General features: G+C 31.6%; 1 protein-coding gene across 1 annotated transcript in view; it reads right to left on the bottom strand.

The window, feature by feature from the left end:
• LOC129225919 (uncharacterized) overlaps window positions 1-24,864 on the bottom strand; it is a 126,875-nt gene that overhangs the window by 21,812 nt on the left and 80,199 nt on the right. Inside the window, exons 27-34 of the mRNA XM_054860455.1 lie at window positions 24,662-24,709; window positions 24,359-24,435; window positions 20,006-20,100; window positions 19,771-19,904; window positions 18,959-19,014; window positions 14,655-14,730; window positions 12,456-12,571; window positions 178-463 (exon numbers count right to left, since the gene is read on the bottom strand). Coding sequence (XP_054716430.1) covers window positions 178-463; window positions 12,456-12,571; window positions 14,655-14,730; window positions 18,959-19,014; window positions 19,771-19,904; window positions 20,006-20,100; window positions 24,359-24,435; window positions 24,662-24,709 — 888 coding nt within the window. The remainder of the gene's footprint in view (window positions 1-177; window positions 464-12,455; window positions 12,572-14,654; window positions 14,731-18,958; window positions 19,015-19,770; window positions 19,905-20,005; window positions 20,101-24,358; window positions 24,436-24,661; window positions 24,710-24,864) is intronic.

The following is a 24,864-nucleotide window of genomic DNA, read 5'->3' as shown; positions in this document are numbered from 1 at the left end:
ATTTCGACTCAACATTATCTTTTACAGTATTAAGCTATTTCAGCATTCTTCACTATTTAAAAAACATGCAAACACCAAAAGACAATAATAGGTTTTTCAAAAGTTTTAACAATGATATAATATATCAAAACAATGCTTGACAATAGCATAAAAATAAATGTATTGAAATAAACTTACAAATATTTAAGTTCTGACCATAAAGCTTTCGATACTGTTCGATTTCTGGCAAATTAATGTCAGCAAACTGATTTTGTTCAGGATTAGGGGCTAATTTCATAAGTTTTCTACTAGACTGTCTTGATGGAGTAGGAGAAGCTTTTTTTGGACTATCCAAGTTCTGCTTCCGTTTTCTCCGATTTGAGGATGTAGAAGTCACATTAGCCGTACTAGTGTTGACTGGTGAAGTGCTTGTGACAGAAGTTGCGGCATCACTTCCTGTCACAGAACGAGCATCAACAATAGACTGAAAAAAAGTCAAATGTAAATTTATTTTCAAATAAATGACAGCTTATTCAGCTCTATTAAGATTACTGTTCACAATTTAAACTGATATTTAGGGAAAATATATTGATATAAATAAATAAATTTATTTATTTATTATCAATATTATAATTTTGATATAAATAAAAGTTTTATCAATTATCAATAAATACTTATCAATTTATTTATTATTCAACATTATAATTTTGATATAAATAAAAGTTAACCATATAATAGTGTTTTTTTTTTTTTTTTTTTGCACAATAATTTTAAAAATGTGTTACGAGAATAAGGTTGCACAATATCCGACCCTTTTTGCAACTAGTCTTTATATTAGGGAATTTTATTGCTCACAAAAAATCATTACAACTATAATGTGCACATACTGTAATGCTGATCAAGTTATTTATTCAGAGGGGATACATTAGAATGTTCAACACAAATATTTATACTAATCTTAAGAAGTATCAAATTTATTAATCATAATTCTTTTTTTGTTTTTTAATCTAAAATTGTATATGTCTTTAACACTTTAGGTGAAACTCAACAACCACCCATGATGTGCACTCATATTTGGCTAAACAGGCCACAAAAAGAGTGGCTATAAGAACCACTGGGGGCCTATAGCTTTCATTCAATAGTGAACAACTGGGATACATCTAATCAGAAAAAGTGCTACCTCGATCAGTCACATTCATGCCCTGCTCCAGATTTACACCTAAGTACATGGAAAGGGGCCTGTGTGTATTCAGCCGGTTAAAACTAGTTTTGTGAAATGCAAGATATATATGCATATATGCAGAAAGGTCGTAAAAAACATTTCAAATTGAACTCAAACCAAACCCTGTGGCATGACATCCCAAGGGGGCCAAGGCCTATTGCGCCTATCTGTCTTCTTGACCAAGGGCTCTGGGGCGATAGAGAGATGTTCCGGTTAGGTGGTCAGCCTAAGGCGAAAATCCCCAGGGTTTAGTTCCCAAGCACACTTGGTACTCATTTTATTGACCCACTGAAGGGATGGACTGCCGAGTTGACCATGCCTGACCCGAGGATTGAACTCAGGTCTGCGGCCTGGAAGCGAGAAGTGCCAAAATTGGACTTAAGGATGGTCAAAATGGATTTTTAAAAGAAGGATGGAAGACAGAACACTGCCATTACTCAACTTATGAATCCCCAATGAAGATAGAGTTCCCTCTGAAAACTATTCATCCTATTTGCAAACAACACCTGCTTCTTAGCAAAGTATTGTAAATACTTACAACCTTACATCAATTATTAGCCTTCACATTCTAAATCTAAAAATCAATTTCCTAAACTAGACAGAAGCTCCTCCCCCCTTTCCAATAGGTAATATTTCTCTTCAAATGAAATGAGGAAAACTGAATAGCATACTCAAAATGAGGTCTAACGAAACTTCCATACAATGGCAGAACTCCATTAGAATTATTCATAACAGAAAAATAAATTATTTGATAAATCCAAGCATTCTGCTGGCTTTATTATTTGTTATGTTGTACTGCTGACAAAATCTGAATCCCCGACATAATAATATTTCCAGAATGGCCTTTTGTTTAATCAATGATGGATTCCTTTAAAGCATGCTTGTTTATAGCTACAAAATAGTTGAAGCAATCAACATTTCCCAACATGAACTTACTTCACTACCCACTTAGAAGTGTGATCTAAAGCTTCTCAATGTTATAATGCTTGTCAAATTTTAGAGTCAAAGGACATTTTTTGAAAGTTATTTTCCATTTAACAAAATAAATATTTTAAAATCATGGAAAAATTAGAACTTGTATAAATGCTATAGCATTCTGATTGCCCTTTTAATTCACCAAAATTTACAACAAGAAAGAATTTTTCATTTTTTAAAATTTTTATCAAAAGTGTTTGCTAACTAAACTTCAGTCTAAGTTTTCTTCATCATTTTGTTATTTAAGTTTCTACTGACACTAGTTTTTTTTTTTTTTTTTCAAATGTTCAGCAAAGAATTATGATCAAAACTATAATACAAATGTGCAGTCAGTTATTTTGACTTATTATATCTCAATACTAAACACATTTTCAAACAAAAATTGTTTAAATTTTGATAATAAAAGAATCTATTTAATTAAAATGATTTTAGAAAAAAAAAAAGTTTTGCAGAATTTCTACTTAAATTGTCAAGGGGAGTTAAATTATAATTATACATAATTCGCTTGGATTTTAATACAATTTTTTTTTTTTAATTCTCCCTTAATTGAATTTAAAACTCCCAGAATTATTTGCATGAAAACTTTTGGACAAGTAAACTTGTTCTTAAAAACAATTCTGAATATTTTCATAACTAATTAAATAATAAGCAGTGGAGATGCTAAACTTATATAATTTGAATTGTTAGCTAGCTACTTTTGCTTGACAAAATGTCTTGGAAAACTTTCTAACAATGAAATGTATTTGCTTGAATGCCAGTTCTTTAAATTGTAATATTGTAAGAAAAAGTTGTTTGTGATAGAGAGTAGAGCGAGTAGTGTATAAATTGGCAGTCAATCTTTGGTTTTGGTAGAGACTGACTCATAGCAGTGTGAAAAGTTAGATAATTGCTTTTTTTTTTCCCCGTTTATTTGTCTAAATGTTTTACTTTAAAATTTGTGTTCTTGTGAACAATTTATTTAAATTTGACTACAAGATTTTTCCTTTCCCTTGCAAAAAGCTATCCTATTTATTACTCAGATTTTATTATTGTTATTATAATTTTGAGTAATTCATTTACATCTGAAATGTGATATGATGTTACTATTTTAACTATGTTTTAGTGGAATATTTTGGAGGATATTATCCAGAAGATTACTATCAAGAATATGATATCTATATATCAGTATGTTTCTTTCCCACAACAAAGCCCAGCAATATGATTATAATTATTTTTTACATAGCTAAAAATTTTCCACAAATTTTAATACCCATACGCAGTGTTAAATGATTTGACAATGTACCACTCTTCTTTTAAATAACTTTTATTAATTTATGCAAAACAATTGCTATTTTAAACAACACACACTAACCCCCTTTTTTTACTATGATTTTCATTTTGTTCAGCTGGCTCCTCATTAAATTGGGTTTGTTGGTCAGATGACTGGAGCTCTTCTCTTGGAATTGGTATATGATTGCCTTGTTCTTGTTCTCTTTTTTTGCTATCTCCCATGAAGAAAAAATGCAGTCTTTGGAGCTTGTTTTTAGGTGAGAGAAAACATGTATGTCGAAAATTCTGTACAGTTTACTTTAAGTTGTTCAAATACACTTGAACTACTAATTTTCATTCAGCCACTCATGTTTTCCTTTTTAAATCGCAATTATGTGCACAGTGTATACAAAAATTGCCATATAAATAATGTATAGCATGTCCACACTTAGCCTGCAAGACCTCTATTTGTTTAACGGTTAGTTTTAGATACATACAATTGATACATATAATTGCAAAAATGTTCGAAATTTGGTGCAGAATTAACCGACAATGAAAGATTGAAGCGGAAAAAAAAGTTATGTAAAATATAAAATCTAAATTTTTAAATTGTCCCTATGTCCATCCATTTATGTTTAGGTAAACCAAAAGCATAAAAAGCAACTCGAACACAAAAAATTTGACACTTGTCGAACCAATATTGCACAGAAACGATCGAAGATCATTGAGAGAATAGAGATATCAAAAGCAGCAATTTATGACTGAGATATGAAACACAGCGTTTTATGACTTGTACCACTTTATACTCGTGGCTTTCAGGGGCCATGTAGCGGCTCAATAATCCAGAATTTTTTATCTCAAACTGTGGGAGCTTTTGTAGTGTGTTCTTTACGCGTCACAGTATTAGTATAACTTTTTTAAAAAAAATTTAACAAGAATGAAAAGGATAAATGAATCGGTAGTTTAAAGAAGAGAACAAGCGCCAAAATAAGAAAATTTGAATTTTAGCGGTAAAAAATTGTTTGAAGGTTGGCTCACAATGTAAGGCAGAAGAAGAGTACAAAAACCTATCTCTTCATATGTAGAATTGAGCTTACAAAATTCATCAGTTGGAGCAAGGGAACTAGCCTGGTCTTTGTTTCCTTTTTCTGCTTTACATTGTGAGCCAACTTTCAAACAATTTTTACCGCTAAAATTCAAGTTTTTATATTTTAGCGATTGTTCCCTTCTTCAAACTACTGATTTGAATATGTACTCGCTTTTTTACTTCAGTAATTAGCAGAATCAGTGTTCTTCTGGTAGAGCAATATGTCCTCACCTCATTTTTAATATGATCCCTTAAAACTTTGAGCTTGAACATCTTGTGCTTTGGTCACAAAGGGTTCAAATTGCTTTTTTTTATGCTTGTAATTTCCTTAACTATGATTGGGAGGACATGGAGACCATATAAAAAGTTAGATTTTGTATTTTTTTATGATTTTTTTTTCTCTCGTTTCAAACTCTTGATATCCTAACTCTGCACCTTATTTGGATCATTTTTGCAAATGAAAGTATATACCTAAGACTAATGGCTGCGAAAATAGAGGTCTTGCAGGTTCAACGAGGACAAGCTGTATATCTGCCCTTCTAATTTATCTGTTATTTCCAGTTTCATCAGTATAATATGTTGAGGTGAGTACCTGACGAATTCTTGTGGCGTACAAATTGTTCTGGGAACAAGTTTAATCCCAATTCCACTTTTGAAGTGGCAGACATTTTAAAAATATTTTTTAACCAAGGGAAGATTTTCCAACTTTTCTTTTGCTTGCTGAATTCAAGCATAACTTTTTTAATGGGTTATTTAGTTTCTCGTTTTTTAAGTGCAATGAAACTCTGATTTTACATTGTTTGTTTCACACGTTATCCCCCTTTCAAGGTAATTTTCTACTGGTCCGTAAAAATTGCTATGCCATTAATGTTGAAACAAGCTTACTAGGTTTTTCTAAAACCAGATCAAAATCATATTTCCTCTATAAGAACCATATAAACTTTTTTTGGACCTTTATTTCAAGTTAGCTACTAGTCGAGCAACTAGTTTCTCAACTGTTAAAAGCTGTTCTGGCATTCTTTCTTTACCATCTTATCGTCTTTTTTTTAATCAAAGCGCGAAAAAATTCTTAAAGAATTTTATTAGCAAATGCAACTAAGAAGTAAATTTGCAAAAAAAAAAAAAAAAAATGCTTGTCTAGACTCCACTATAAATGAAATTGTATATAAAAACTAAAAACAAGTAAAGATTACATATTTCTTCCTCCAGTCTATAGAGGAAATATAAATTTTCAAGCAAAATGCACAATTCCCTCCACCCTTCCCATTTTTCTGCTTGGTGTATTTGTTGTCAGTAGTCCGACGTAATACGAAAAATCAAAATTCTACTGTACTTTTAAGTATTATTTAAATCCATAATAAAAATCTCTCTTAACGAAAAGAAGGCATACATATGACATCTCGCAGATTTTCTACTTTAAATTCAACTCTATCAAATTATTCTAAATTTGCTTCTTTGGAGGAGAGGGGACTTATTTACCCTTCTGACATTGTCATTGTTGTAATCAAAATTCCAAATACCCCATTGTCTTGAACTGTTATGTACTGCAAATTTTAAAGATTGTACATGCAATATTGGCCTAACTACTTATCATGTAAACGAATTTGTATTGTCACTTATTATTCCAGGTATTAGCCAAATATTTTTACATTTAAATAAAGAGTATGATTGGTGCAGATGTCATTAACAATTTTGAACTACAAGATGCTGCTTTCCATAAGAGTAGACATTAAATTTTTCACCAAAAATGGCACTTCTATCATTAATAGCAATCACATTGATTAATATTATTACTTTTAGTATTATTATGCGGTAACTTCAGGTATTAAAACAGGATAGGGGAAAAAATGAGTTAGTTTGTCTCCCAAGCTAAGAAAATTTTAGTCAATAGGTACTTTTGGGAGAGAATTTATAGGCATGCTTAACATATTGGTTTGTCATTTCTTCCAGCATTCATTTAGACCTTCATTCAATTAACCCTGCTCTATTACAAGGATCTGGATTTCTACCAGACCAGGTTCTCAACTAATGGTCACATTATGTTTTTGCCTAATTTGCTTGTCATGTAGTCCTTGAATGTATTGAAAAATCTGACCTAAATGTTATTAACAGAACATATGTTAAATTATAGTATTATCTTTCTCTAGATGGTGGAATACTCTTTCTTTTCTTCCTGAATCAGGTATACAGTTTATAACTCATGTTTTCAATTTTTAAAATAGGGGACAAAACATTGTTATGATGCTTATCCTATTTTTAAACACCCCCCTCTCCCCCCGCCATTCTGAAAGGACCAATACTTCCAACAAGAATAATTTGCCTCCCGGGGTAATCTAACTCCGGTCAGAGCCTGATTACCGCAGGGGCATGCGGGGCACAGGCCCCACCTTCAATCCTGCTCTTAGATCTCAGGGGGGCTCAAAATCTCCTTAATTTATCATGCAAATTAAAAATAAATAATGATTTAACTCAGAATCTAGAGTACAATGATGTCATTGAAATTTTTGCAAAAGCAAAGACAAGGGAAAATATCTTTATTTGTTGATAAAAATTCCCCTTAAAAAATTGATCTCTTTGCAAATCTCAAAAACACTCCAAGTTTAGTCTGTATTTACTATTAAAAGTTATATAATAAACCTTTGATATTTATGGTAAACTGGCAAAGTATAACCCCATTTTATATACACTCTAAGACAAAAAAAAAGTTGCACCAGGAAGGTGTGGACCAATGTGAATGAAATTTGGAGGGATGGTTCTTCTGCCCAAGATATGCAAATGATTAAATTTCCAGGTTAGGGTTGCGCATGCAACGCGCGCAGGGTGGCCCTAAGCACAGCGCAAGACCAGCTATATAAGGGCATCCAGTAGAGCAGCAATTTTAATTTAACGCAATCTGATTTGTTAGTTACGTCGTTTAACATTGGATTATGCCTCGAAATAAAGTTCGCAAGCAATTTACGCAACCAGGAGTGTTCGAAAGGGGTCGCATAATTGGCCTCCGAGAAGCTGGATGGTCATTTCGACGGATAGCACAGCACGTTGGTTACACTGATGTTACTGTTGCACGCATTTGGCGGCAGTGGACTCAACAAGGCACATATCAGCGTCAACCAGGCTCAGGGAGGCCGAGACAAACCGTACCGAGGGAGGACCGGAGGCTCGTAAGGCAAGCTCGTAACGATCCAACCAGCACAGTTGCAGACATCCAACGGGCTGTGGGACCTTCCATCAATCAGCCAATAAGTGGTTGCACCATTTGCCGACGGCTGCACGACGTGGGACTGCGCTCACGTAGACCGTTACCACGACTGCTATTAACAGCATTGCATCGTCGGAAAAGATTGGAATGGTGCCGTACAAGACGGACATGGAGCGTCGAATGGTATCGCGTAGTCTTCACTGACGAGTCCCGCTTCTGTCTTGGTGGAGACGACAATAGAATCCGTGTGTGGAGGCAACGTGGTCAGCGCCAAGATTTACGGTTTATTGTACAGCGTCATACGTCCACGAGACCTGGTGTCATGGTGTGGGGCGCAATTGCATATGATGCAAAATCACCTCTAGTGTTCATTAACGGTGCTTTAACCGGCCAACATTATGTTCAAGAGATCCTGCAGCCAGTTGCTTTGCCATTCCTGAGCACCCGTGTTCGGCCGCTATTCCAACAAGACAACGCTCGACCCCATATTGCTGCCGTCTCTAGAGCTTGTCTTCAAGGCCTAGACAGCATGGAGTGGCCGGCACATTCACCAGACCTGTCCCCAATCGAGAATGTGTGGGATGCCATGGGACGAGATGTCAACACTCCACCCGTACCTCGAAATCTGCCGGAACTCCGTAACAAAGTTAAAGCAGCATGGGATAGACTACCACAGGACTTCATTAAGAACCTGTACGATTCGTTACCAAGACGATTAGCATGTTGTATTCGGAATAATGGCGGCCATACCCCATACTGAATGTTACCCATTTTGTGTATGTTGTTCAATAAATTTTGCTTATATCGTTCTCATTTTCTAATCATTTACTCTTCCATATACACTTAACATACCTTCCAAATGTCATTGTATTCTAAGACTTCCTTCATGGTGCAACGTTTTTGTCGTCTTAGAGTGTAATTATCGTATTCTCTATATCTCTTCTACATTTTAAACGTTGTGATATGAAGTTACCACCAAATTTAGCATGGTTGTGTTAATACTCAAATATCGAAATATTTTATAGCTTATTCAGAATAAACGGAAATATAGGGGGCGGGGGGACAAAATGAATTTCATGCCCAATTCTTCAAAAATCTTAGTCGGGCCCTAAGGGGCCCCGAAATACAAATGAGCCCCATGTTCAATCTTAGAATGATCGGGCTCTGACTCCGGTTCAAACATTCATTTACTGGTTGTATCTATCTTATATGCACAATGAACCACGAAAGTTGGGCACTATTTATTCAAATGTATATTTTTCTATCAATGAAAACAAACTGCAAAATAGTGGATAATCACCAAGATTCCATTTATAGGATAAGGGCAAATAGTGCTGATCTTGTTATCATGATTTCAGATCATGGGAAAATTGAGCTGACTTTGATTAGACATGCTACTTTACCTTCAGATTAATTAAATTTAATCTACTGAACAGTTTATAAAGTGCTAATTTAAATTTCCTATGCATATAGTATGATCTATGTCATTATTTGCCGATGTTTTTGTATTCTTGATACCATTTTATACTTATTGATTATGGTTTTCATGTTTCTGACATCTTTCTTACTTTTTCGTTTTTTTAGCATAGCAATAAATAAAGACAAAATTATCAAAAAAATAAATAAAATAAATAAATAAATAAATAAATAAATAATAAATAAATAAATAAATATAAATTTAAAAAATAATAATAATAAATAAATAAATAAATAAATAAATGAATAAATAAAATATAAAATAAAATTAAAAAATTCTTAGAAACAAGTAAATAAATAAAAATGATGGTAAAGAAAAGGTTTCACATGAATACCATTACAGAATTTCAACAAATTACTTTCTTCCCTTAGCACAATTATATGTTTGGTTTTAGGTATTGTTACAAATCCTGTAAATAGTAATTATTGTAGGAACGTAACCTGTAAATAGTTTCCCGTAATGAATATACAACCCCCTTTTCATATGGCTAAAGGATACGACCCCCCTATTTCCTTTTTGTTCATTGATAAAATTTGATAACGGTCTACTTTACAGAAGCGTGTGGAATGTTGTGGAAAATTCTTTTCGGTGTATATAAGCCGTTAGCGATGGATAAACAGTTAGTTTCGATTGATATTTCGAACTGAGAAGATTTTTGCTCTGCTTATAGCGAGGCATTTCGCTGTGTTGTTTTCGTATTTGGAAGTAAATACGTGTGTAAACGTTGAGTTTACGGTGTTGTGTGATAATTGCTTAATTGCTGATGAATAATTTAGCAGTTGTTGAAGATCTTTCCTGTACATAGTGTAAATAAATTTCCTGTGTTTTTATCAAGAACTGTGTCTTCATTTCAAGAAAGTGGAAGTCGCACCGAATCCGTTACAGTATTTTAAATAATCTAAGTAATGTGTTTAATACCGACAAGTTATCAGAGATGTATATCAGTTTTAATTTTTAATAACATAGCGTTTATGATTAAAGTGAAAAATGAATGTAAATAAAGCACAAACTTTGAAGAAAATACAGCATATAGCTATTTCACCCCCCCCCCCTCCCCCTCCTGCTCTGAGCTCAGTGCTGACCTGCCGTTTGCTGATTTTTTGTTTGTTCTCTTGCATCCTAAATTCCTTTTGGTTGGCTCTGTTTGGTATAAATACCGGTGTCCATGAGGTTGTTGTAAGTTCTCTCCATTCATATGTTATCTATGTTTTATAAAGTAGACATTGTTGTAAATATTTACAGTACCAGTGGCATGTTGGAGAGACAGGTCTAGATTTTTTTATTTGCTAGTTTCCAAAAGTAGTTCTAAGATAAAACATTAGAGCGCCATAGTCAAATGCCCTTTAAATAGTGTATGAAAGTACTTATTGAACCGAGGTCAAATCTCATTCCAATGGGTTCATGGCCATGAAAAGGGAAGGGCCAAGTTCGAAGACAATGGCTGTATTATTTGAGGCATCAGCGACATTTGGCCACTGTTCAATAAGCATTCGTTCATAAACTCTTGGAAAGACATTTTGAAAACTATAATGTCCAATCTCTGAACTATGCAAAATTCCAGATGTGTGTGTCCAATATACAATGTGTTTCACTTTTTAGCTCTCACTGTTTTGCTATTATGTCATTTGAAAGTAGGGGAGACCTTTCTGAAGCACCCCGTAAATAATGAGAAAATGTAAGTAACTGGAATCTTCTTGTAGACTTTATTTCTGTTCCTTAAATAAAAGAAAGAAAAAAAAAAAAAAAGAAAAGAACTAAAGCATTCTTGTAAGACAGGTGTAGAATATCCATTCTAGCAATTCCTCCCTCCTTCCCTGCTTGTTAATTTAGTTGGCGTCTTTAAAGGAAATAATAAAGTTGGTCTTTAATGGCAAAGTTTATGGCAAAGTTTAAGTGCAAATTAGGGAAAAAAGATACTAAATCTCCCATGTACAAAGACAAAAGCACCACTTCACTATAAAACTGCCATTTTTCAGTTTGAAAGAGACTGCTTGTTAGGATAATTGGAACTCATATTAAGTGGGTATAATGGTTAGCCACAATATAAAGTATTTAGTATGGATTAAGAGGGGAGAAAAGAGATTTCAACAAAGACCAGTAGAAAACAGAGATAGGAACCCTAAGGACCATTCCACTGTCAAGTGCGGGACAAAGAGAAAATTTCATTAACATTTTGTCATGTCTTAAACGTTAAAATAAATTATAGATTTTAAGAGCAAAGGTTCCAGTATAAAGGAAATATTTATCATTTGTTGAGAAACAATAGTTTAAACCATTGGAAAAAAATATGTATTGGGCCATTCCATGAAAAAGTAGTCATTTTGTCCCGCATGTGACGATTCATATATTTCACTTAGAGTAAGTATTTAAAAAAGTAATGACGAACTTTTTTGCGTAAGGAATCACACATTCATTTGTAATTTGTTAAGAAATAAAATTTTTATCATTACCTTTCTAAATTAATATTTTTAATGAAATATATGAGGCGTCACACGCAGAACAAAATTACTGCTTTCTGTGGAACGGCCCCTAAGAGTATTGTTCTAAACACTAACGCAGGGAAAGTTCAAAAAAGTCAAGCTATTCCACTGGTAGACAGACGAGATTAGATATTTAGCTTAAGGATTTCTCTTACTAAAGGTTTGGTTCCTGTACAAACATTATAAACTGAGGTAGATATGTTATATGATGCTAGCTAGGATCACTTTAAAAGGTATTATTTCATTCAATTCACATGGTATGTGAATCGAACTGCATAATTCTAGGATTATAATTTAAGTATTCTAAAAGTAAACACCAAATTTATTATAACATAAGCCTTCACAGAATTAAAAAAAAAAAAAAAAAAAAAACTGTTAACAAAGGATAAGGTTTCGTTATATGGCTCAACTGCTACAAGGAAGTGTAAGTTTTTCTACTGGAGGAAAATATTACATTGAAGTTGTAGAAGTTCTTAGATATCTTAAGGGGAAGAAACACTTCTAGTTGGTAGTTGAATCCAATGAGTCTTTGACAGAATATGATGTCAGCTATTTAATCCACTGTTGTTTGCTTAAGGATTTTAACATGGCAAACCTACCTGCGTGTAGGTGGGAATTAGGTTTATCCACTAACTCAGACCAAAGTTGTCAGATGTAAGATGGAACTTTCATTTACAAATACATTTCGAGAGAATCATGATGCAATTTAAGACCTAATATATGATGGCAGAATGCTTTTTATAAACATTTTACAAATACATAAAAATGAATATGTAAAATTAACATACAATTGATAATGCGGTATCATCACAGGTTCTGCTTGTAGCTGAATTCTTAGCATTTTTATCAGATGAAGAAGAAATCGTAGAGCTAGCTTCTGATGTTGCAGGAGTAGCAGGTGGACCTGAATATGCAAAAACAATTATGAACCTTCAACAGTTATGCAACAATTTAAACAGAACAAACTTGAATTTGTAGAATGAAGTTTCTCTGAAAATTGATAAAGCATAACATAATAGCCATAATTTTTTCCCACTAACTTCATGTTGACATAATCAAGCTTAAGTGGGGGGGGGGGGGAGAGAGAGAAAATTAAAAAATAAATAAATAATTGAAACACTGAAATAGATAAACTCAAAGCGGATACTTGTTCCAGCGACGAGAAAATATACTATGGTTGACAATATTTTAGGGCTTGCCGTAATCGCTTATTGCCCTCATGTGAACAGTTTTCAACTGAAAGGTGGTCTTCTAGTAAATTTTTTAATATTTGCATCATTTTCTCTTATTTTCTCTCCCACTTAGTATCAAATTTTTGAAAAAATAACATATTTATGTCTGTCTAAATTTCAAAACATACAGTAATCAAATTAAAATACAAGAGGAAAAGAAGGTCAACTTTGCAAAAAGGTTATTTTGAAAATAAACGTAAAATTTAATAACTAAGGTCTTGTTTCTTTAAAAGTTAGTACCCCCAAAAATCACAAGTACTAACAACACCATAATGCTTAAAATCAAGTTTTGAAAAATAAATAAACTACTTAGTTAGGTAAAATAAACTGATTTAAGAACAAATATACTTCCAGCGCTCCAAATCAATGAAGTACCGACAGGATGCAAAAGGATATAAGTCTCAATTGCGATACACATCTTTCAGCAAAGTATGTTGTTAAATATTAGTATTTATTTACAAAAAATTAGTTGTTACTTGTATGCGGCAGAAATTTTTAAAAATCAAGTAAAATATTAGAGATTTCTAAAAGCTCATGAATCGTTAACATTTTTTAAAACTAAGCATTCTTGTTTTGCACTACATACAATGCAAAATGAAAGTGAGATGTGGTAATGTGTTCCCTAAGTGAGGGTTTTATTCACTAAAAATTGCTTTCTAGTGTATTGATTAAACTCAATAGTTCACAAAGTAATAGGTAAAGGAAAATTCGGAAATGTAAAGGGTTCAAATAACTGTTTAATTCTTCCAATCTACTGAATTTGGTGCAGCTTTTATGATGCAATTTAAAAAAAAATAATAATAATAAGATTTTGATTGACCCAGGGATTAATCTACTCACACATACTTTTGCATAATGATCTTTAATAAATGATCTTTTCACATATCTTCTTGCCAGTAAAACATCAAGGTAAAAAAAATCAGGAAGCAGTGAGATTGGTTGCCAAAATTGGACAGGAAATAGTAACAGCAGCTTTTTTTAATCACATTTGTCTTAAACAGCTTTGATTCAATAAAGCGGCTGGTTCAATAAAGCAAAATTGTGAAGACATTTTTAACCGTGGCTAATACATACAACTTAAAAAAGCCTGATTAATTTTTTTAGTTAAACAAGATTATGTATCATTAAATGCAAGCTTTTCACTCAAAATATTCATTTGTTGATCACTTAAAGAATTTTATGATACAACAGTATAAAAAAGCAATTACAAAACTCACATTTTAAAGTACATGCTTGGAAAAATGTATCTGATGTTTGCTAACAATAGATAGTAACTAATTTAGACATTCTATTTTCAATGTCATAAAACTACCTACTTCACTGGTTTTGTTTAACCTTTCCCAAGAAAACTATTCCTAAAAGTTTGCAACTCTATTTACATTAAAAATAACAATAATAAAAAAATCAAAGACAAAGAAAAAATATTGCACAGATGCACCAAATGTTTGCGTGAAACGGTTAATCACATACACTTAATTCATTTAAGCGGAGTGTTTCATTCAAATATCCCTTGGTTTTTCAATGTTAATGCTAGATTTCATTCTGTTTTTGAAGATTTGATTCATTAAAATAGCTGATTCAATTACCCGGTGCTCACTGTATCAAAAGATATTTCCTTACTAAACTAAATAAAAATCAGGAGATCTGTAATTAAAAATTAAAAATATGGACAAGTAAACTGCAAAGCAGGAAAGTGGAAGTAGATCCATGAAAAAGTCCCTGGGCTGTAGCACCTTGAAAAATTAAAAATCTTACTAGAGTTCATAGGCTCCATAATTATTGGTGTGATGACTATATTTTCGACATCAGATCCTGATGATGTGGCAGGTGTCTGTAAAAAAGAAAAAAATATTTTTAAAAATGATTTTTTATTTTCATTGTTATTAAACATTGTTATGAAGTGAATGCTATTAAAACATTGTTCTCAAACAAGTTTTATAAATATTATAATTATTGTTGATAATATTTCTAATTCAAAAAAACATAAAGTAACCCTTAAAAAGTAAATTTTAAAAAGTTGCAATGGAAATTCAAATTTTAAAATGAGAAAGAACTTGTGCATTGAAATATTCGCATAAACTGAAAATCACTACATCCTTTGCAAAAGTAATATTTTTTAAAACAATAATAGCAGATAACTGTAAGAAAATGCATGAGAGGGCAAGTTATTTCATAGAAACAAGAATAGCAAGGTCCCTAGTCAAGCAAGAAGATTAGTACTCATGCTGTTCCATATATTACTAAATTCTGGAAAAATAAGGATGAATGAACATCTCCGCAGAAACTATTTCCCACGTATGTATCAAAATAATATACACATAAAATAAAAATAAAAGAAATAATAAGAAAAATAAACAAAATTACATTTCTAGAGGAGAAATAGCGTGCTTCAATTCCTGATAATGGTTATTCATCAAGCAAAAATTCTAACAGACCCCGAAGTGATTTTTTGAGGGGAAAAAGTAGGAAATAAGGAATCAAAAATTTAAAAAGTAGGAAAAGTAGGGAAAAAAATCACTTAAAAAAAGTAGGAAAAAATAGGAAGAGATAGGACTACACACACACGTCAAGACGATTGACAATCATTAGTATGGAAAATAAACTGGTGGAAACAAAGATATTAATTACAAAATTAATGAAATAAAACCCAAACAAAGAAACACCTTTCAACAATGCAGAAAAAAAAATAAGTGTGAAAGAATAAAATGCAACATAGTGAATGCAAAATAAATAAACAAATAAATAATAATAATAATAAAACTTCTATTTTGGTGCAATACAATCATTTTTGTTAAAGATTTGTTTTGTCAGAAACGAAAACATTTCTTCAAGAGCATCCATTTATTATTTGAAAATACAAACACTTTCAGCTCATGTCATAAACTATGACACAAAAGCAAAGTAAATATTAAATTAGTTTTAGTTTAAAATAATCAGCAGCTGAGATGCATTCTTGCATAAACAGAGGCAGATGTTTGAATATGAAAAAGACTGAAAATGCAGAACTAAAATAAATTTGTTCTTAAACATGGGACATAAAATTTATAATAAAATAATTAAACTAAATAAAGAACGAAATAAGTAAACTAAATGGTTTCTACTACGTTATGTATTTTTAGCATTCAACATACATTTTTGTTTCAGGGACTTCATTTATGGGTGTCAGTAGGGTCAATATCTCCCCTCCCTGGTTCTGGAAAATTAATGCTTAACTATGCAAGTTTGTGCGGTTTTTGTTGTTTGCAGAAAAAATTGCATTCAGTATACATCCTTCGCTAGCCACTTCCGGAGGAGGGGGGGGGGGGGGGCAGAATCAAAGTGACAGGCCAGTTTTAATTTTAATCAAGCAATAAAAATGAATATTGTTTTAATGGTTTGATGATTTTTACCTCCTTCTTGTTCCAAAAGTTTTGTCCCGAAAAAAAAAAAAAGCAAACATCCATGCATGGTAAACATAACATTTTTATCAAAGACAAAGATCAGTTACTAATGTTTCTCTGTGCATAAAAGGGAAGGAATGTAGTTTCTCTCAATCCTCATCATACAACAAAAATATTCATTCAGAAATTGTTCACGAAATTGAGAATGAGAAGGGAGCACCTGGCATCAAATGCCTACATATATCTCTTTCTCCCCCCTCCCTTTGATCAGGCGCACTAAGTACAATAACTTACAGTAGATACGCCGCATCGGTATAATTGCCGCACCCCGCAAAGAGTAAGAGTCTGTCAAAAAAATAAATAAATAAATGTTCAGAAATGCCGCATTACCATAAACATAGCACATAAAAATTATGAGCAACTCCTCGATGTTGATGATATATCAGAGTAGAGAATACATATTAAAAAGAAAAAAAAACGTAGTTGCTTGTGGCTCTATCCCCCAACTTTAAAAAATGTAAAGAAACAAAAACGGAATCTCGCATTTAAATTGATTTCCTATTTTTCTCCAAAAATCGGGAACGTTTTGCCCATGCAGGTTTTGTATCTTTTTTTTTGCAAATACACTTTTGCAAGGAAAGAAAATGAAACTTTATAAATTTTATAATCATGTTTACGATTTAGAATGAACAATAATTGTATTTATGTACGAAAAAAGTTAGTTTTCGCGATTATTTTTGAAGTGGTTTGTTTTTGCGAATTTCTGTTATCTGGCGCTTTTATTTCGTACTAACATCAATAAAATATGTACAGTGTACAAGTTTTTCATTTTTTATTTCCTTATGTTCCTTTTAAGGTTGTAATCATACAAAAAATTGGCGAATAGGAAATTCAGCTTTTTCCATACTTTTTGAACAGTCGGCCGTTTACTTTCATTAAAGCTTCTAATTGACAGGTAAATAATATATAATTGCATCAGAATGTTCCAGCATCTATTTTTTTTTTAGTTTCGTTAAAACAGTAAGACTTATGTTGGGGCAATAAAAAGAAAAGTTGATCGTAAACGCCACAGCGGTAAAAAAGTCACTTATGAAAATTTAACTTTTAGACACGCAAACGCCGTGACGTTCCTTCCAGAAATTAATGTAGTCAGTCAATGAAAAGCTTAGAATCTGTTTGCTTCTTTTTCTTTTCAAAATTGAAACATGCAGAAAATTATCGGTGCGTCAATGTAAAAATAAGAATCAATGCATAATTAGAAGTGCTATACTAAAGAAAGAAAAAGTAGGAAAAAAAAGATAAAAGTAGGAAAATAAGGAGAGAGCTCTAAAAAGTACGAAAAATAGGAACTCTTCAGGGTCTGTTCTAAGCAACTTCTAGTAAGTTTGACGACTTTAGTATTCAATTTGACTAAACATTTGCATTTACTTTTTTACTACTTATGATACGACAAGATGTGAAAATTACAAGCTACATTTTGAACAATGTACAAGTTAATTTTGATGCCATAAGATAATATATAACAGCGATTCAACGTCTCAAAAATTTCACAGCTCTATCAATTTTCAGCACATAAAGCAGATCACCATGGGCATAGTCGGCATAGGCACCCAATGGCTATTGTGCCAATGAGTCCAGTTTTATAGTAAATTGGCACTTTAAAATTATACAAGCAATGACATACATGAAGATATGCAAAATGCTTTTTAAACAGTGGCGCACTTGTTTTAGTTGATGCAAAGTACAAGAATGAAAACCTAGTAACAAAATTAATTACCGAAGGGGGGGGGGGGGGAGCCTCTAATATATATCTTATTACTTTTAGTATGAACTGAATTTTTAATTCCTAGTATTTATTATGGAATAAGTTTATGTTTGTGTAATTTGTTAATGTTATTTAAATAAAGTTAGTGTTATCAAATGCTTAAGATTAGCACAAATGCATTAAATCAAAGTTATTGTTTTATGGTGAAGTGTTTACCCAGTTTAACCTCTTCCAATTCAGTTATTATGATAACTATTTTTCAAATTTATTCATAAACATTCTCTTTGTGTTACAAAGAAAAAAAAAGCCTCTCAATTAAAAGTAAAACAGAGCAGAAAATTATACAATTTAAAATATCTTTTTTTTTAACAATCACTCATTTTATAAATCATAACAGAATTTAAAAGAGAAACATTATACAGTTACTAGAAAATTGCCCGTCAAGATATGATGGGTGAAAATTGCTTCTACATTTGAATGAAGCAATTCCTTGTTTGGAGGTAGTTTGATAGTTGATATTGTAACCCTAACTCTAGTGAGTTAACTCTAACTCCAAATGATAGCATTCATTATTATCCACTTTTTCGATTCTTCATTCCCCTTAAATGACAGTCTTACCAGTAAAACAGTTAAGTGACCAGATCCAGTTTAGTCCTGTCACAATAAGGCCCTTCCCTGCATTATCAAAACATATGATCAAATTATCATGCTATGGCGCGAGCCTAATTTTGATGACATCAGGAGCGTTCCTCAATCATTTGCTATTATATATTTATGAGGATGTTAAAACATTTTTTTTTTAAATTTTGATGATTTTTAAAAAATATTTACCTTTTTGAAAAAAAAATGAGTGCAAGAAATCAGCAAATAGAGCACTAAAACCTATGTTTATATTAATAAAATATTAAACCTACCTTTCCACTTCGTGCACCAGCATTGTTTAAGGTAGGAGCAGCGATTGGTTCTGTCTCTGAAATTGTAAAATTTAGAAATTAATATTTTAAAACATGTGGATTTCTTTGAAGATTAACAAAAGTTATTTATTCTAAGGAAATAAGTTGAAACAGTATTTTAGCCTTTATGTTTCAGTTTCTTTTTAGCAGTTTTACGTATTTGCTTTTTCAAACCTTAATAAACATTGAAATTAATTTTAAAAAAATCCAATGAGTCAAGTAGATGCATAAGTTGTTTTTTTCAAAATGTAAACGTTAACATACACAAATTTCTTTTTTATCTCTTTTATTTATTTTACGAAGTTCAATTGTGTTTCAACTGAAATAGTACAGTTCAAACAGAATTGTATGCTTTTTAGATACCTATTTAGTACAATTTCAGAAAAACAATATTTTTAGATGAAATCATACGAACAAATTACTTTATTAGTATTGATAACTTAACACAAGACTTCCAACTGCACTAAATGCAAGGGAAAAAAACTTTGTAAGTGAAGTCCACACACACATTGAATTAATAATTTTATCTCTTAAATTTTAAAACTAACTCATAAGCTCATTTAAATTTTCATAATGTCAATAAAATATATTCACACAAAAGCCTATTCTCTATTGACTGCATCATTACACTACTTTTCAACAATCTATAACATTGAATACTTGAAAGTGTTAGACTTGTAAGGAGACTACCAAGGAGTATACTTTCTATTTAAATTGTTGTAAATTCTCTGATATATAATTAAAAAATATATATATGTAACTATGTAACATACCAACATAAGTGTTAGTATATTCAGCTAATACTTGAGTCAGATGAGTTGCCAATTCATGTTTGGTGGAATTTCTTAGATCGACTGATCTTGTAGTTAATACACTTGATATTTTTCTCAGACTGTGAAATGTTAGGCTGCAGAAATATTGCACAAAAACATTTCAAAATTACAACTATAGCATATAATACAAATAACTTAAAATTTTAACATAATTTGATGAAAAAGAAAAACTTACTACTCCAAGTACATTTTTCTTTGTTGAAATTCTGGTGAATCTGCACTAAATGAAAAGCCTTTAAAACCAAAAATATTTTGTCTGATAACTTTTGGCTGAAAGAAAAATAAATAAATGAAAGATAATTTCAAATGTAATTGTACTGAACTAATTCAAGATATAACAATTAGGAGAGGCAATGAAATGCATAACTTCTGAAAATAATATCCTTGAAGGAGCATGGGAAATTTACTAACCTATCTTATGGCAAAAAAATGAAGACATTTCTTTCTTTCTTTTTTTTTAGACTTCATACTTTAATGTGAATTAACGATTCACAGGGCTCCCAACACATTTTAGCTGCAGAAAAGGGTAAAAGAATTTTCAATCAAAAAGGGGACTTAAGAGGACCAGTTAGGATCAAAAAGAGGACCGTGGGAGGATAGTTAAACCCAGGGAAGCACCAAAAGGCAAATTAGTTGCCAGCTGGGTTAAATTCGTGAAGATAATTCTATAATAATGATACAATTCCTTTATCACCTGTGAAACTGATATTTTTATCCACTGAATAATATTATTTACACAAATATTTGGAGGGGGGGGGGGCACTTAGTTCAGCACTTAAGGCAACCTCTTTAGAACTAAATAGGCATAATGATACATTTTGACTTGAACCAGGGATGCTGGTAGTCTCAATGAAGGATAGATGAAGCTGCACTTCATTTTTATTTAGTTTAAAATTATTTTTATGTTTTTCTGTCATGTAATGCTTCTTAATATAGCGTTATCATACACCAAACAAAAAAATGTTGTTCCCTTGTTGTTTTCCCCAGTCTCTAATTTTGTTCCCATTTTCATCAGTTTCATCTAACTATTTGCTGAGAAATTTGCACTTCCCCATGACTCACACTGAAACCTAAAAAATATTGTTTTGATTTTCAACAAAGCTACAACTGAGTTTATAATAAAATTATTTTACATTTGGATTTTAAATTTAATCACAGGGTTCATACCCTTTAGGGAGAAAAAAAATTCAAGCACTTTTCAAGAATAAAAAAATATTTTTCAAGGTACTACCCTAAATTGACACTATAAATATTGCATGCAGATTTCATTTAATGCTAACATATAAATAACAGGAAGTAATTTAAAAAGTAGAGGAAAACAAACTACTTTTTCTACAAGAGACACTTTGATAAAAGATCTGCTGTATTGAAATTTTTCCTAAAAATGTCTGAAATGCTTAATGACAAAGAGAAGCAGATCACATGAGGCTTAGTTTTGCAACTTTCATATTCAAAGTATATTTTCAAGAATCATAAAGCTTAGATTCAAAAAAAAAAAAAAAAAAAAAATCTATGATTGCAAGGTCATGAGTGCTTTGAACTTTTATGGGGGGGGGGGACTAATTCCCCTCTTTAGCAGGCATCATGACAATGAAATGATGTACATAAATTCAACTTTATAAAATTTTATAATTCAAATTTCTTTCAAATACAAACAGTTAAAAAATTATGCACTCAATTGTTTACATTTAATATCCCCCCCCCCTATAAAAAAACAGTAATAACCGAAAATAAGCTAATAGTAATTAAAATTAAGTTTTCAAAACTAGAAATTTGAATTAAAAACAAAAAATTATTAATTTTTTATTTATTTAAATAAAAATTAAACATTTTAATTTAATTATTTACAAGACGCAAAAGGATTGAAATTTCAAACGCGAGAAGCAGTTTTCCGCGAAGTTCGAGTAAGTTCAATGCTGCCATAGTTTCCAAACTAATTCCCTCGTTAATTATTGAAATTAAATGAAAAATAAGCTAATCTACGATAGCACATGTCAAAATAACTTCCGATTGTAAAAAGCATCAAAATATTTACCAGATGCAAAAGGATTGAAACTTCAAACAAGAAAGCAATTTTTCGCAATACTGCATATAGAACATATGTTCAGAAAATTGCACTGATGAAATATTTTTAAAAGAATTACAAGCAATCTAAAGTATGCTTTAGATTGCTTGTAATGATTTTTGAAAGAATCCAAGAATAAAGAAACTTTTCATACTTTTTCAAGTTTTTCAAGCACTTGGAAAATGAACTCTTTTTTTTCAGAAACTTTTCAAGGTTTTTCAAGGTTTTCATAAATTTACGAACAAATGCGCCTGTAAAAAAAATGGCGCATGCGCCACGAGATTACTTCCGATTTCATTTGCAAAAGGATTACAGTCAACGCGCGACAACTCTAAGTCCAAAGGGACCGGCTAAAACGTTCCGAATTATGGGAAGTTTCCACACACAACAGTCTCAAGAGCTTGGGATCCAATGAAAACTTTGAGATAAAGGAATATTCGAGTTATTGAGATCCGAGATCGTAAAGTTTATTCGTTATTGTAAACGTGGGGCTGAAATTCCGAGAAATATCGGTAGCACCCTGCTCCGTGATTCGAAACTCCTCCCCCAAACCTCTTTTTAGTGGATTTCCATGTGCAGCAGTTGAAGGAGGAGTAATGACATCAATCTGAAGTGAAATAATACGGGAAAGGCAGGTTAAGGCGCTGCAGTCGTGTGTTTCGGTGTACAGTATCTTTTAACGTAATGGAAAACTTTTAAAATCTAATTTTTAAGTAAAAACAATGTAAAAGCGGACTAATCGGACCATAATGCTAGAAAGCGGTTTAAAGCGGACTTAACCCTAAAAAACGGACTTTGGCGGGAAAAGCGGACCATTTGGGAGCCCTGGATTCATCATTAACTTGGATCTTTTTCCACCACACGAGGACACATATCTAAAAAAGGGGGATTCCATAAAAAATTATCAAATGCAGTGGTCACCAAACTTCTGAATGCCTTGATACTGAGCCAAATTTAATATTCTTAATTTTTACTGTGAATTTTTAATTACTACTTAAAAAAGGGGGAGGTTTTAAAATTTCATTAATTTACTATGATCCAAAAACAGAAGCAAGTGTCGATGTCAGCAAAGTTATCGCCTTTTCATAAACTTTTACTTTATTTACCAACTAAATCTTCAGTGCAAAAATAATTGACGAAATATGAAAAATGAACGGCACTAAAAATCACTATGCATGAGCTAACTATCTGAGTGCTATTGTGATGTACCAAAAATTGCCGTGAAGCCACTAATACCTTTACATTGAGTTTGCCGATTTCTGGTCAAACAGAAGTAAAACATTTTTCATTTTTCACACACAATTTTTCTGCATAAAACTCTTACTAAGAAGGAACCAGTCACCTTTTTAATTATTTTAGGAATGAAAATCAACATCAAAACAATAAACTGCTTTTATGACATTTTGAAAGAATTTATTTACAAAAAAGAAAGAAAGAAAACTCCTCCAGTATAGTTCCTAAAAAAGCTTGATATTGAAGATTTATCAGTTTTGCAAAAGAGAAAAAAAATGTGGAGAAAAGGTTTGATGAAATAAAAAAAGAGATAAAACATTAAAAAAAAGGATATTAGGAAACAATAAATACAATTCATATTAATAGTAAGCCAGGAATTTCAGTTTTATTAAAATTTTTATTAAAAATCATGCCATCATGATCAAGGTTCTGTGATCAACACAGGATAAACTATATACGGTATTAGGAGCATTCTTTGGCCAGTATTTTAAGCCAAGTGAAAAGCATGTATCTTAAAGCAGAGATTAATGACTGCAGGGAGCAAGTCCAATGTATTGGTTGATTAAGAAAAGCCGAGGCAAAGATTCCAAATCAAGTGGTTTAACTATGGCATGTCTTGGGCAAAACTAGTAAAATAAACCAGTTTTTCTTAAATATTGTACTTTAAATGCTATGACACAACTTGTGATCCTGGCTTCTAGAATAAAGGATTTCACTCCCTTTACCTTTTAGCACTTAATGATATAGATTTCCTTGAGCATTATTGTGTATTAGTTACGAGCAGCTAGGTACAATTGACTCACTTCAACAATGCTACTTATCTTCTAGTGCTGATAAAATTAAGCATTGTGTTCTTCACTTGGTGGAATTACCGTACAGTTTAGTACAATTTTCTTGTATTTGCAGCAACAGTCATATAAAAAGTCATAGGAGATAAATAGTTGTGGTTATAAGTGAATTTTGATAAATATGCTGCAATAACACAAGCTGAAAAAAAAAAAATCTAAATCTTAAAAGTTTTATTTATTTGTGATTACTTTTTCCTTTTTTTTTCTTTGAAGATTAAATACTAAAACTTGAAGCAAAAGAAAAAAAAATTAAGAGCACAATTTTAAATTAGAAATCATCAAACAGTTCAGCTGCAATTTTGAGCCCAACATAGAAACAAAATTTTAGTAATATTTTTTAATTTGTTTCTCAAACATAAGATAAATGAAAATCAGCACTTACATCACAGTCAGTCATAAATAGCAATTTGTGCACATCTATTAAATATTCACAAGGAAAGCAGGCCACTCTTTGGAACACTGAAATATAGAAATTCAATTAATTACACTAGCTGAAACAAAATATGCAGTAAATGACAAGTTTTTCAAATGTTTCCTAAAATTAACTAACTTTTTAAAGTCCTAACCCTAGTATATATACTTCAAAGATATGTATTCACATACACCTTAACTGAATATATTAACTATTACATAAAACAACCTACGACAAACAACAAATAAAGAAGAATAAAAATATTTAACTTACCCCTTTTCAAATCACTTAATTTTCCTTGCGGCACAGACGTAGGAGGAACTAAAAAGTTTTAAAAAAATAAAGTAAAAAGCTTTTAAAAGCAACATATTTCAATAGAACAAAAAAATTTCAACTATCCCAAAATTTCATGTGTAACAGAAATAAGAGTTTTAACAATACGAGATTTAGAACTAAAATCTAAAAAATTCCCTTAA

Source organism: Uloborus diversus, chromosome 1 (assembly GCF_026930045.1).
Source record: "Uloborus diversus isolate 005 chromosome 1, Udiv.v.3.1, whole genome shotgun sequence".
NCBI classification, from domain to species: Eukaryota; Metazoa; Arthropoda; class Arachnida; order Araneae; family Uloboridae; genus Uloborus; species Uloborus diversus.
Note: the sequence above shows the minus strand (reverse complement) of the source record. Positions and strands in the feature narration are given on the sequence as shown.